Genomic DNA, 15,953 nt, shown 5'->3' on the forward strand with positions numbered 1-15,953 from the left:
CCTCTAAGAGGGAAGTTTAGAACAATAAAATCCTACATCAGGAAAGAAGAAAAATCCAAAATAAAGGACCTAATCTTACACCTAAAGCAACTAGAGAAAGAACAAACGAAACCCAGAGTTACTAGAAGAAAAGAAACCATAAAGATCGAAACAGATGTAAATGCAATAGAGAACAGAACAATAGAAAAGATCAATGAAACTAAAAGCTGGTTCTCGGAAAGGATAAACAAAATTGATAAACCTCTAGCAAGACTCAAGAAAAAAAAAGATGTTTCAAATCAATAAAATTAGAAAGGAAAAAGAAGGTACAACTGACATTCCAGAAATGCAAAGGACCATAAGAAACTAAGCAATTATATACCAACAAAATGGACAGCCTAGAAGAAATGGACACATTCTTAGAATGGCTAACCTTCCAATACTGAACCAGGAAGAAATAGAAAATATGAACAGACCAATTACAAGTACTGAAATTGAAAATGTGATTAAAAAAAAACCTGCTAACAAAAAGTTCAGGACCAGATTAATTTAATCAGACATTCAGAGAAGAGTTAACACCTGTCCTTTAGAAAATCATCCAAAAAATTGCAGATAGAACACTCCCAAACTCATTCTAGGCCACCATTACACTGATAACAAAACCAGACAGATATCACACACAAAAGAAAATTTCAGACAAGTATCACTGATGAATGCAAAAGTCATCAACAAAATACTAGCAAACCAAATCCAATAAAAGGATCATACACCATGATCAAGTAGGGTTTATCCCAGGGATACAAGGATTCTTCAATATCTGCAAATCAATCAGTGTGATACACCACATTAAGAAATGAAGAATAAAAACCTTATGATCATCTCAATAGCTGCAGAAAAAAAGCTTTTGACAAAATCCAACACCCATTTATGATAAAAACTCTATGGAAAGTGGGCATAGAGGGAACCTGCCTCAACAATCAAGGCCATATATGACAAACTCACAGCTAATTCTCAACACTGAAAAGCTGAAAGCATTTCATCTAAGATCAAGAGAAAAATGTTCATTCTCATTACTTTTATTCAGCATACTTTTGTACATCCTAACCATGCAATCAGAAAAAAAAAGAAAAGTAATTCAAATTGGTAAAGAAGACTGCCATTCTTTGCAGATAACATGATACTATACATTGAAAATCCTAAATGTGTTACCAGAAAACTACTAGAGGATATAAGTGGGTAAGTTTCAGGATACAAAGTTGATAAACAGAAATTTCGTGCCTTTGGGATTAACATTACACACTACTATATATAAAATATATAAACAACAAGGACCTACTGTGTAGCTCAGGGAACTCAATATTTTATAATAATCTATATGGGAAAATATCTGAAAGAGAATGGATATATGTATATGTATAACTGAATCACTTTTGCTATACACATGAACTAACATAACATTGTTAATCAACTATACTCCAATATAAAATAAAAATTTAATTAAAAAAACAAAATTTTGTTCAAAAACTAGACATTTAAATAATATTTAAACATTATAAATATTCAATAAATATATAACTTAATGTACTTAAATATAATGTGGCAACTCTGGAAATAACTTTCTCTAAGGTTTGTTGTTGCTATTTGTTGTTTGTTTGGTAACTTTTTTAAACTGAATCTGCAGTCTATATCCTTTACTGTGAGCAGCCAGTAAAATTTCTTTTCAGTTACCTTAAGAGTCACTTATAGATGAACACAATTTCAACTTAAACATCCATATTGTACTATTTACCTAAGCTTAATTCTTTTTTAAAGACACTGTATTCACAGAAAAAGTAATTCAAATTAACCAACCATGCCCTACAAATGTAAATAGAAGTGATACCAAATAAGCATTGATGAAAACAAAAAGCACTTTAAAAAAACAGCATTAAATCTTACCAACTCCGGAGGTTATTGATTCTGCATCAATATCGCTAGCTCTCCTTCTTGCCACTTCAGCTAGTGCTAGTTCTCCCTTATCTAGTGCAAGGTAATGGATGTCCTTTGGAAATACAGCAAAATAAAAGATTAATCCAAAATGAATCTTAGTCAAGTTACAAATGAGATTTTGAAAAAAAGAACTTACTGTTCAGATTACAAAACAGACATGGCTGATGAACATTCTTTTTTATATTTTAATTTTCTCAGTTTTCTAGTACAAGCAAATTTTCTTGAATTGCAAATCCTGGATATAACTAGTGGCAGTTATTTAAATAAATTATTTTGAGTCTTTAGGGAAAAAGACAAGCTGTTAAGTGTTCAACATACTCAGTTTTATCAGGGAATAAAAATCTTAGTTGCTGTTTTCTATAATGAAATTTTACTATCTCAGCTTCTTCAAAATTCAGTTGTTTATTATGATAAGCAGTTTACAAGGAATATTACACAAATTGTCTCTGATATTTATGCACTTGGTACATATTACTTTGTTAAATTATTAATACTACTATTATCTTGAATTCATTCAGTCAACAGATAATCAGTGCCTATTAAGTGCCAGGCACTGTTGTGGAAAGAGAGGTCAATTACAATACCATTTCTCAACAAGCTTTGAGTCCAGTAGGGAGAAAGACCACTGTAAACAACAGCTAATAACTTAGTGTGATAGGTTTTATGGCAGGGTTAAGAATGGTATGGAACCAAAGAGCAGGAACTGATCCTTGATCTATGTTTTGAAGGATAAATAAGAGTTATACTAGAAGGGAAAATGGAGGTAAGCCAACAGAAAATGAATGGTATCTGACATGTGTATGTAGAGAAGATTGAAAAACCACAGTTCTGTCAGGCAATAACAGGTCTTTCAATACGGAAGGAATGTTTGATGTGTGAGAGAATGCTGTGGAAAATAATTCTAAACAAGTAGAGCTACTAAAAAAGACTTAGAAATCTTTGGCACACAAAATGATCATTGGAATGAGAATTTTATTGCAATAAAATGGTAAAAAGAACATGAACAAGTTTTCAATGATGAAATATAAATGGCCTAAAATCATGAGCTATCAGGGCTTTCCTGATACCTCAGTTGGTAAAGAATCCGCCTGCAATGCAGGAGACCCTTGGAATTCCCTTCAATTCCTGGGTAGGGAAGATTTGCTGAAGAAGGAATAGGCTGCCCACTCCAGTATTCTTGGGCGTCCCTTGTGGTTCAGCTGGTAAAGAATCCAACTGCAATGCAGGAGACCTGGGCTCAATCCCTGGGTTGGGAAGATCCCATGGAGAAGGGAAGGGCTACCCACTCCAGTATTCTGGCCTGGAGAATTCCATAGACTATAGTCCATGGGATCGCAAAGAGTTGGACACAACTGAGCGACTTTCACTTTCATAATCATGAAAAGATATTTTATTTTCCCAATATTCAAAGTTGAAAAATGTAATTTCAAACTGCACAAGTTTTTTAAAAGTTGTTACTTATTGGTTGCACAGTTTGGGGGGAAAACAGGCATTTATATTTACTGGGAATATAGACTTTATACAGCAGGGGTTGGTAAGCTATGGCTTACTAGCCAAATATAGCCTGCCTTTTATACAGTCCTTGAATTATCAATGCTATTTACCTAGCATAATGCCTTCCAGGTCGATTAATGTTGCTGCAGATGGCAAAAATCTCATTCTTATTTAGGGCTGAGAAGTATTCCGTTTGTGTATGTGTGTGTGTGTGTGTGTGTGTGTGTGTGTGTGTAGTCTTCTTTATCCATTCATCAGTTGATGGACACTTACGTTACTTTTGTATCTTGGCAGTTGTAAATAGTGTTGCTATTAACACTGGGGTGAACGTATCTTTTCAAATCAGTGCTTTTGTTTCTCTCAGATATATACTCAGGCATGGAATTGTTGGGTCATAAAGCTATGACAAATTTAGACAGCATATTAAAAGGCAGAGACATCACTTTGCCGACAAGGTCCATCTAGTCAAAGCTATGACTTTGCCAACAGTTGTGTATGATGTGAGAGCTGGACCATAAAGAAGGCTGAGCAATGAAAAAATGATGCTTTTGAACTGTGGTGTTGGAGAAGACTCTTGAGAGTCCCTTGGACAGCAAGATTAAACCAGTCAATCCTAAAGGAAATCAACCCTGAATATTCACTGGAAGGACTGATGCTGAAGCAGAAGCTTCAATACTTTGGCCACCTGATGTGAAGAGCTGACTCACTGGAAAAGACCCTGACACTGGGAAACATTGAAGGCAGGAGGAGAAGGGGATGACAGGATGAGATGGTTGGATGACATCACTGACTTGATGGACATGAGTTTGAGCAAACTCTGGGAAACGATGAAAGACAGGGTACCTTGGCATGCTGCAGTCCATGGGGTTGCAAAGAGTTGGACACAACTTAGTGACTGAACAGCAACAATGGTAGTTCTATTTTAGTTATTATGTGAAAACTCTACGTTGTTTTCCCCAATTCACATCCCCACTCACAGTATATGAAGATTCCCTTTTTTCTACATCCTTGCCAGCATTTGTCATTTGTGTTTTTTGATGATGGCCCTTCCGACAGCTGTGAGATGATATCTCATTGTGGTTCTGATTTGCATTTGCTTGATGATTGTACCTCTTTTCATGGGTGTCTGCATTTTCTTAAATTTTGGAAAACTGGTCAGTTTCTCTGCCCATTTTATAATCAGGTGGTTTCTTTTTTGATGGTCAGTTGTGTGGACTGTTTATATATTTTGGATATTAACCCCTTATTGGTCATATTATTTGCAAATAATTTTTCCCATTCAGTAGTTTGGTTTTGTTTTGTTGTTATACTCAGTGAAATAAGTCAGACAGAGAAAGACAAATACTAGATGATATTACTTATATGTGGAATATAAAAAATACAATTAGCAAATATAACAAAAAAGTAGACTCACAAATACAGAGAGCAAACTAGTTACCAACGGAGAAAAAAGAAGGTCATGATAGGCATAAGGGATTGAGAAATGTAAACTATTAGGTATAAATTAGGCTACAAGGATATATTATATAACACAGGGAATATAACAAATATTTTATAATAAATATAAATAGAGTTAACCTGTAAAAATTGTGAGTCACTATATTATATATAGTATATATAGATTATATATACTATATACTGTATATATGATATTGTACAGCAACTATACTTCAATTTTAAAAAAGAACAGTGTTTACATTTTTCAATGGCTGGAAGAACTGTGTTCAACCACTCAAGTCTGTATGGCTCTGGAATTAGTTCATCTTGCAGACTTGAAAATGTATCAATTTAAAACTACAAGCCAAATAGTACTTATTGTGAAACTTACATTGTGATAAAGCTTTTCAGTGAAAACTAACATTGTTTTGACTTGCAGTAATACCAGGCTGTGTTACACACCTCCTGTAAAAATTGAAATTTAAAACTGTCAAAAAATAAAGTGAGATCTCTATTCTTTTTTTTTTTTTTTTTTTTTGAGATCTCTATTCTTATACAAAGTCCCGGCAATATGTTTCAGTCCATGGCATTTTTCAACCTTGATACAAGTGCCAAGGAGCTGTTCATAGTTCAAACTCTAATGGTGCAATTAAGGGAAATAATTAATTTACAATGTGCTAACATATTAAAAGGCAGTCTCATTTCAGTTCAGTTGCTCAGTCGTGTCCAACTCTTTGCGACCCCATGAATCGCAGCATGCCAGGCCTCCCTGTCCATCACCAACTCCCAGAGTTCACTCAAACTCATGTCCATCGAGTCAGTGATGCCATCCAGCCATCTCATCCTCTGTCGTCCCCTTCTCCTCCTGCCCCCAATCCCTCCCAGCATCAGGGTCTTTTCCAATGAGTCAACTCTTCACATGAGGTGGCCAAAGTATTGGAGTTTCAGCTTTAGCATCAGTCCTTCCAATGAACACCCAGGACTGATCTCCCTTAGAATGGACTGGTTGGATCTCCTTGCAGTCCAAGGGACTCTCAAGAGTCTTCTCCAACACCACAGTTCAGAAGCATCAATTCTTTGGCACTCAGCTTTCTTCACAGTCCAACTCTCACATCCATACATGACTACTGGAAAAACCATAGCCTTGACTAGACGGACCTTTGTTGGCAGAATAATGTCTCTACTTTTTAATATGCTATCTAGCCCAAGGTCAGGGGCAGTGGCCAAGAGGAGCTACCCCACGCCTGAGGTCAGGGGCGGTGGCGGGAAGGAGCTACCCCATGCCCGAGGTCAGGGGCAGTGGCCTAGAGGAGCTACCACACGCCCGAGGTCAGGGGCAGTGGCCGAGAGGAGCAACCCCATGTCCAAGGAGCGGCGGCTGCACGGGCACAGGAGGGCCGAGAGGAGCTACTCCATGTTCAGGGTCAGGAGGGGCAGCCATGAGGAGATACCCCTCGTCCAAAGTAAGGAGCAGCAGTTGTGCTTTGCTGGAGCAGCTGTGAAGAGATACCCCACGTCCAAGGTAAGAGAAACCCAAGTAAGATGGTAGGTGTTGCAAGAGGGCATCAGAGGGCAGACACACTGAAACCATAATCACAGAAAACTAGCCAGTCTGATCACACAGACCACAGCCTTGTCTAACTCAATGAAACTAAGCCATGCCGTGTGGGGCCACCCAAGATGGATGGGTCATGGTGGAGAGGTCTGACAGAATGTGGTCCACTGGAGAATGGAATGGCAAACCACTTCAGTATTCTTGCCTTGAGAACCCCATGAACAGTATGAAAAGGCAAAATGATAGGATACTGAAAGAGGAACTCCCCAGGTCAGTAAGTGCTCAATATGCTACTGGAGATCAGTGGAGAAATAACTCCAGAAAGAATGAAGGGATGGAGCCAAAGCAAAAACAATACCCACTTGTGGATGTGACTGGTGATAGACGCAAGGTCTGATGCTGTAAAGAGCAATATTGCATAGGAACCTGGAATGTCAGGCCCATGAATCAAGGCAAATTGGAAGTGGTCAAACAGGAGATGGCAAGAGCGAACATCGACATTCTAGGAATCAGTGAACTAAAATGGACTGGAATGGGTGAATTTAACTCAGATGACCATTATGTCTACTACTGCAGGCAGGAATCCCTTAGAAGAAATGGAGTAGCCATTGGTCAACAAAAGGGTCCAAAATGCAGTACTTGGATGCAATCTCAAAAGCGACAGAATGATCTCTGTTCATTTCCAAGGCAAACCATTCACGGTAATCCAAGCCTATGCCCCAACCAGTAACACTGAAGAAGCGGAAGTTGAACAGTTCTATGAAGACCTACAAGACCTTTTAGAACTAACACCCCAAAAAAGATGTCCTTTTCATTATAGGGGACTGGAATGCAAAAGTAGGAAGTCAAGAAACACCTGGAGTAACAGGAAAATTTGGCCTTGGAGTATGGAATGAAGCAGGGCAAAGGCTAATCGAGTTTTGCCAAGAGAACACACCAGTCATAGCAAATACCCTCTTCCAACAACACAAGAGAAGACTCTACACATGGACATCACCAGATGGTCAACACCTAAATCAGATTGATTATATTTTTTGCAGTGAAAGATGGAGAAGCTCTATATAATTAGCAAAAACAAGACGGGGAACTGACTGTGGTTCAGATCATGAACTCCTTATTGCCAAATTTAGACTTAAAAGGCAGTCTAGTCTTTAGCTAATAGAGTTTCTAAAAATGCCTTCTGATCAGTGAATATGTGCAATTAACCATACACTCATGTCATATATCGGAGAAGGCCATGGCACCCCACTCCAGTACTTTTGCCTGAAAAATCCCATGGACGGAGGAGCCTGGTAGGCTGCAGTCCGTGGGGTCGCTAGAGTCAGACACAACTGAGCGACTTCACTTTCACTTTTCACTTTCATGCATTGGAGAAGGAAATGGCAACCCATTCCAGTGTTCTTGCCTGGAGAATCCCAGGGACGGGGGAGCCTGGTGGGCTACTGTCTATGGGGTTGCACAGAGTCAGACACGACTGAAGCGACTTAGCAGCAGCATGTCATATATATAAATATTTGGCAGTAGTTGTCTATGAGGAAAGAAATGTGCAAAATGAAAATAAATTTCACCATAGATCAGTACCCACAGATGAATATTTACAATGGATTCTGTTGATAAGGAATAGCACCTTTCAACTCTTATTCCCCGAAAAGAACTTCCTTATTTATATCTGTAGAACTTCATTATGAAAACTGTACTCAATTATTAGATTTTTAACTTTATAGAAAATATTTATGGAAATTTGCTATCATACTCAATTATTACATTTAAAATTTTGTTTTATCAATAAAGATCTACAGAAATTTGTTTTCTCAAGTACGTATATAATAACCTTGATTTTGCTTCATGACCCATAAGCCTATACTATTTGCTGTTTGGTTCTTTATAGAAAACGTTTGATGATTCCATAGTTAATTAATATATAAGAATTTAAAATTAGCATATATATACTTATGGAAACTCTTCCTAAGGAAATGATGTGATCAATCTTATGTCCAAGACTGGTGATGTAGAAAAGGAAGAGTCAAAAGAAAAGGGAGCAATCAAGCCAAAAATCAAATTATCCTCCAATTAAAAATGAAATTAAAACAGATTGGTGATGACAGCAATACTTATTTTGTCTTACAAAGGAATTCTACATTTATTTACCGAAAATATTACATCTACCTTTTGTGCATATAATATATAACATTATACTGTTTTTGAGGGGCAAACTCCCCAGTCAGTAGGTGCCCAATATGCTACTGGAGAAGAGCAGAGAAATAGCTCCAGAAGGTATGAAGAGGCTGATTTAGCCAAAGCGGAAACACCCAGCTGTGTGTGTGTCTGGTGGTGAAAGTAAAGTCCAATGCTGTAAAGAAAAGTATTGCATAGGAACCTGGAACATTAGGTCCATGAATCAAGGTAAATTGAAAGTGGTCAACAGGAGATGGCAAGAGTGAACATCAACATCTTAGCAATAGTGAACTAAAATGGACTGGAGTGGGCAAATTTAATTCAGATGACAATTATATCTACTACTGTGGGCAAGAATCTCATAGAAGAAATGGAGTAGCTTTCATAGTCATCAAAAGAGTCCAAAATGTAGTACTTGGGTACAATCTTAAAAATGGCAGAATGATCTCTGTTGTTTCCAAGGCAAACCATTCAACATCACAGTAATCCAAGTCTATGCCCCAACCACTAATGCCAAAGAAGCTGAAGTTGAATGATTCTATGAAGACCAACAAGGCTTTCTAGAACTAACACCAAAAAAGATGTCCTTTCTTCATCATGAAAGTGAAAGTGAAGTCACTCAGTCGTGTCCGACTCTTTGCGACCCACCCCATGGACTGTAGCCTACCAGGCTCCTCTATCCATGGGATTTTCCAGGCAATAGTACTGGAGTGGATTGCCATTTCCTTCTCCAGAGGATGTTCCCGACCCAGGGATCGAACCCAGGTCTCCAACATTGTAGACAGACACTTTACCATCTGAGCCACTTTCTTCATCATAGGGGACTGGAATGCAAAAGTAGGAACTCAAGAGATACCTGGAGTAACAGGCAAGTTTGGCCTAGGAGTACAAAATGAAGCAGGGCAAAGGCTAACAATTTTGCCAAGAGAAGGCATTGGTCATAGCAGACACCTTCTTCCAACACGAGAGACGACCATACACATGGATATCACCAGATGGTCAATACCAAAATCAGACTTATTATATTCTTTGCAGTCAAAGATGGAGATGCTCTATACAGTCAGCAAAAACAAGACTGGGAGCTGTCTGTGGCTCAGATCATGAACTCCTTATTGCCAAATCAGACTTAAATTGAAGGACATAGAGAAAACCACTAGGCCATTCAGTTACGACCTAAATCAAATCCCTTATGATTATACAGTGGAAGCAACAAATAGATTCAAGGGATTAAATCTGATAGAGTGCTTAAAGAACTATGGATGGAGGTTCATGACATTGTATAGGAGGCAGTGATCAAAATCATCCCCAAGAAAAAGAAATGTAAAAATGCAAAATGGCTGTCTGAGGCGGCCTTACAAATAGCCAAGAAAAAAAGAAAAGCAAAAGGCAAAGGAGAAAAGAAAGATAAACCCATTTGAATACAGAGTTCCAAAGAATAGGAAGGAGAGATAAGAAAACCTTCTTAAGTGATGAATGCAAAGAAAAGAGGAAAACAATAGAATGGGAAAGATTGGAGATCTTTTCAAGAAAATTATGATACCAAGGGAACATACCATGCAAAGATGGGCACAATAAAGGACAGAAATGGTACGGACCTAACAGAAGCAGAAGATACTAGGAAGAGATCGCAAGAATACACAGAAGAAGTGTACACAAAAGGTCTTAATGACTCAGATAACCACAATGGTGTGATCACTCACCTAGAGCTAGACATCTTGGAGTGCGAAGCCAAGGGGGGCCTTAGGAAGCATCACTACGAACAAAGCTAGTGGAGGGGATGGAATTCCAGTTGAACTGTTTCAAATCCTAAAGGATGATGCTGTGAAAGTGCTGCACTCACTATGCCAGCAAATTTGGAAAGCTCGGCAGTGGCCACGGGACCAGAAAAGATCAGTTTTCATTCCAGTCCCCAAGAAGGGCAATGCTCAAGAATGTTCAAACTACCCCACAATTGCACTCATTTCACATGCTAGCAAAGTAATGCTCAAAATTCTCCAAGTCAGGCTTCAGCAGTACATGAACTGAGAACTTCCAGATGTTCAGGTTGGATTTATAAAAGGCAGAGGAACCAGAGATCAAATTGCCAACATCTGTTGGATCTTAGAAAAAGCAAGAGAATTTCAGAAAAACATCTACTTCTGCTTCATTGACTACACTAAAGCCTTTGACCATGTGGATCAAAACAAACTGGAAAATTCTTCAAGAGTGGGAATATCAGACCACTTGACCTGCCTCTTGAGAAACCTGTATACAGGTCAAGAAGCAACAGTTAGAACCAGACATGGAACAATGGACTGGTTCCAAATTGGGAAAGGAGTACGTCAAGGCTGTATATAGTCACCCTGCTTATTTAACTTCTACACAGAGTACATCATGCAAAATGCCAGGCTGGATGAGGCACAAACTGGAATCAAGATTGCTGGGTGAAGTATCAATAACCTTAGATATGCAGATGACACCACCCTAATAGCAGAAAGCAATGAGGAACTCAAGAGTGCCTTGATTATGGTGAAAGAGGAGAGTAAAAAACCTGGCTTAAAAGTCAGCATTCAAAAAAGTAAGATCATGGCATCTGGTTCCATTACCTCATGGCAAATAGATGGGTAAACAATGGAAACAGAGACAGACTTTATTTTCTTGGGCTCCAAAATCACTTTGGACAGTGAATGCAGCCATGAAATTAAAAGACACTTGCTCCTTGGAAGAACAGTTATGGGAAACCAAGACAGTGTATTAAAAAGCAGAGACATCACTTTGCCGACAAATGTCCATATAGTCAAAGCTGTGGTTTTTCCAGGAGACAAGTTCAAATGTGAGTGTTGGACCATAAAGACAGCTGAGCACTGAAGAACTGACTTTTGAATTCTGTGGTGCTGAAGATGACTCAAGAGTCCCTTGGACAGCAAGGAGATCAAACCAGTCAACCCTAAATGAAGTCAACCTTGAATATTCATTAGAAGGACTGATGCTGAAGCTGAAGCACCAATACTTTGGCCCCCTGATGTGAGGAGCCGACTCATTGGAAAACACCCTGATGCTGGGAAAGATTGAGGGCAAGAGGAGAAGAGGGCAACAGAGGATGAGATAGTTGGATGGTATCATTGACTCGATCAACCTGAGTTTGTGTAAACTCCAGGAGACAGTGAAGGATAGAGCAGCCTGGCATGCTGCAGTCCATGGGGTCACAAACAGTTGGACATGAGTGAGTGAATAGCAAAAAAAAAAAAAAAATTATTCCACATATAATTATGGAATATTTACTCTGTGCCAGATGTATAGGTGAATTTACTACAAAAGTTAATGAAGCTTAAGCGTCTCATCTTATTTTTACATGTCCTTCCAGTACCTAATTTTGTACCTGAAATATTAAATTCTTTTTGAAATTGAAGTATAGTTGATTTACAATATTATAATAGTTTCAGGTGTACAGCATAGTGATTCAGCATTTTTGTAGATTATATTCCATTTAAAGTTATAAACAAAATAATGGCTATATTTCCCTGTGATGTATAACATATCCTTGTTGTTACCTTTATTATAGACAGTAGTTTGTAGCTCTTAATCCTGTACTTCTATCTTGCCCCTCCCTGCCTTCTCTCTCCTCACTGGTAACCATTAGTCTCTTTTCTATGAGTCTTTTCTTGTTTTGTTATATATATTTATTTTTTAGATTCCACTTCTAAGTGATGACATATAGTATTTGTCTATGACTTACTTTATTAAATATAATATTCTCTAGGTCCATTGAATTATTTTTCTTAAGAAGTATAAGCTTCAAACCCTATAAAACATGGATCTACCCCCTGATGCCCATTCATCACGTTTCACATACTTCACCATGCTTAGTTGTTTAGAATCATGTGTCTGGGAGCCACATGGCACAAGAAGACATTGTAAGATACACAGTCCTTTTTTGTGTTGTTCGTCTCTTTTTGGATACTTACAAGGTGTAAATGGCATGTCATGAGTCTAAATAGAAAATATAAATGAAAATATATTTGAAAAGTGTCATATTGATTAATCCCAACCTTTACTGCCACCCAATCAGGATTACCTAGTGAATGGCTTTATTTAAACTGTTACTAATTGGAAGTAAAAAAAAAAAATATTCAGAAGAATGAATCACTTAGTTTCTGTCATTCTCAATGAAAATTTTTAGTTTATCATTTGCCAAACTGACTTATATTAGTAACATCATTTAGCATTATTAAGTGAAAATGGCTTCCACTGAACAAAAGATGACAAACACTGATAGTCTTTGGCCATGATCCAGGTTTAAAAATTTACACATATCCTGTCTGTATCATCTAAGATCTATTCAATAAAATAAAAGACTTTCTATTCCTGGGAGCTCTATTACCTTTCACAGATGATATTTAATGTACTACCAAAATGAATATGCAGATTTAAAAGAATAAGTATTTAAAGTTAGGGAGTTCCTTGACAATCCAGTGGTCAGGATTTGGTGCTTTCACTATTGAGGGCCCAGGTTCAATACCTGTTAGGGGAACTAAGATCCTACAAGTTGTGCAGCATGACCAAAAAAAAGTTATTTAAAGCTTAAAAGTGAACAGTGCAAAACAGAGAAGAAAACAATAGAATGAGAAAGACTAGAGACCTCTTCAAGAAATTAGAGATACCAAGGGAACATTTCATGCAAAGATGCTCACAATATAGGACAGAAACAATAAGGACATAATGGAAGCAGAAGAGATTAAGAAAAAATGGCAAGAATACACAGAAAACTATACAGAAAAGGTCATAATGACCCGGGCAACCTCAATGGTGTGGTCATTCACCTACAGCCAGATATCAGTGTGTGAAGTCAAGTGGGCCTTACGAAGGATTACCACGAACAAAGCTAGTGGAGGTGATGGAATTTCAGCTGAGCTATTTCTAATCCTAAAAGATGATGCTGTTAAAGTGCTGCACTCAAAATGCCAGCAAATTTTTAAAACTCAGCAGTGGCCACACGACTGGAAAAGGCCAGTTTTAATTCTAATCCCCAAAAAGGGCAATGCCAAAGAATGTTCAAATTACCCCACAATTAAACTCATTTCACATGCTAGCAAGGTAATGCTCAAAATCCTTAAAGCTAGGCTTCGACAGTACATGGACCAAGAACATCCAGATGTACAAGCTGGATTTAGAAAAGGCAGAGGAACCTGAGGTCAAATTGCCAACATCCATTGGATTATAGAAAAAGTAAGGGAATTCAAGAAAAACATCTGCTTCTGCTTCATTGACTACTAAAGCCTTTGACTGTGTGGATAACAACAAACTGGAAAATTCTTCAAGAGATGGGAATACCAGATCACCTTACCTGCCTCCTGAGAAATCTGTATGCAGGTCAAGAAGCAACAGTTAGAACCAGACATGGAACAACGACTGGTTCCAAATTGGGAAAGGAGTATGTCAAGGCTGTATATTGTCACCCTGCTTATTTAACTTCTACGCAGAGTACATCATGCAAAATGCCAGGCTGAATGAGGCACAAACTGGAATCAAGATTGCCGGGAGAAATATCAATAACCTTAGATATGCAGATGACACCAACCTAATGGCAGAAAGTGAAGAGGAACTAAAGAGTGTCTTGATGAAGGTGAAAGAGGAGAGTGAAAACCTGGCTTAAAAGTCGACATTCAAATAAGTAAGATCATGACATCTGGTTCCATCACTTCATGGCAAATAGAGAGGTAAACAATGGAAACAGAGACTTCATTTTGTTGGGCTTCAAAATCACTGCAGATGGTGACTGCAGCCATGAAATTTAGGATGCTTTTTCCTTGACAGAAAAGCTACAATAAACCAAGACAGCATATTAAAAAGCAGAGACATCACTTAGCCATCAGAAAAGCTACAATAAACCAAGACAGCATACTAAAAAGCAGAGACTTCACTTAGCCAACAAACGTCCTTATAGTCAAAGCTATGGTTTTTCCTGTAGTCATGTATGGATGTGCGAGTTGGACCATAAATAAGAATGTGCACCAAAGAGCTGATGCTTTCGAATTCTGTGGTGCTGGAGATAACTCAAGAGTTCCTTGGACAGCAGGGAAATCAAACCAGTCAATTCTATATGAAATCAACCTTGACTCTTCATTGGAAGAACTGATGCCGAAGTTGCAGTTCCAATACTTTGGCCACTTGATGCAAATAGCCGACTCATTGGAAAAGATCCTGATGCTAGTAAAGATTGAGGGCTTGAAAAGGGAATGACAGGAGGACAGGATAGTTGGATAGCATGATGGACTCAATGGACATGAGTTAGAGCAAACTCCAGGGAATAGTGAAGGATGAGGAATTCTGCATGCCGCAGTCTATGGCATCGCAAAGTGTCGGACATGACAGTAACTGAACCACAACATATGGCAGTTCATTATTTTATTCACCACTTTTACCCATGATAAAAATAAATTCAAAACAAAATTAATAGTTTTCCTATTTAAAAGCAAATTTCCTTTGCCATAGTTACATCCTTTTCAATCCTAACTTTTTGTGTGTGTTTATCTTCTTCTGCACCTTGATGACATTTTTTCTAAACTATTATTTTACAGGTTTCTTCTAGAATGACTTTGATTTGTTGGGGAATTCTGTTTTTAAAATTTTGATTTAATTTATCTTTATTTTCATTTCTCTATATTGTTTGGATTTGTCTTTATCTTCTTGAGATGAAAGCATAGGCCATTTATTTTCAATCTTTTTTAAAAATAATGCATTTAAGGCTGTGAAGTTTCTGTGGCTGCAAGCCACAGATACTGATATATAATATTTTCATTGTCATTAAGTTGTAAGTTTATAATTTCCATTTGATATCACCTTTAGCCCAAGTAATAAGTATGCTATTAAATTAGCTCAGGTTTTCTATTTATGTTATTCAAGTTGTTAATATCCTTCCTGTTTTTTTCCTACACCTCATGTGCCTCATGCATTGCAGGCAGATTTTTTACCACTGAGCCACTGGGGAAGGTTCAAATAGCTATAGCATTATTCATTTAACTACTGAGCTCCAAACTTTTTTAAAAGAAAAACCTTCAAGGAAAAATTGAAAAACCCACAAAGTACAAGATGTTAGCACACCCTTCTCTGAAAAACATACTGTAACATCGTGTACTTTGTGGATTTTTCAACATTCATAAGATGCATCTGTTATCTCACTGCATAGGCTGCTTGAATGTCCTCATGACATGGCAGCTAGCTTCCCCCAGAGCAAGTGATCAGAGAGAAAGGGGCAAAATGGAAGCCGCAATACATTTATTACCTAGTTTCAGAAGTCACACATCATACTTGAAGTGAGTTACCAGGTCTAGCTCATTCAAGGGAT

General features: G+C 37.8%; 1 protein-coding gene across 1 annotated transcript in view; it reads right to left on the reverse strand.

The window, feature by feature from the left end:
* Positions 1–588: 588 nt before the first annotated feature.
* The window catches only part of WDPCP (WD repeat containing planar cell polarity effector), a 282,688-nt gene continuing 267,323 nt past the window's right edge, over positions 589–15,953 (reverse strand). The window contains exons 15-16 of the mRNA XM_055541743.1: positions 1,918–2,020; positions 589–796 (exon numbers count right to left, since the gene is read on the reverse strand). Of these exons, the coding sequence (XP_055397718.1) occupies positions 705–796; positions 1,918–2,020 (195 nt within the window). The 3' untranslated portion in view covers positions 589–704. The remainder of the gene's footprint in view (positions 797–1,917; positions 2,021–15,953) is intronic.

The sequence above is a fragment of the Bubalus kerabau genome, chromosome 11, assembly GCF_029407905.1.
Source record: "Bubalus kerabau isolate K-KA32 ecotype Philippines breed swamp buffalo chromosome 11, PCC_UOA_SB_1v2, whole genome shotgun sequence".
Classification (NCBI taxonomy): domain Eukaryota; kingdom Metazoa; phylum Chordata; class Mammalia; order Artiodactyla; family Bovidae; genus Bubalus; species Bubalus kerabau.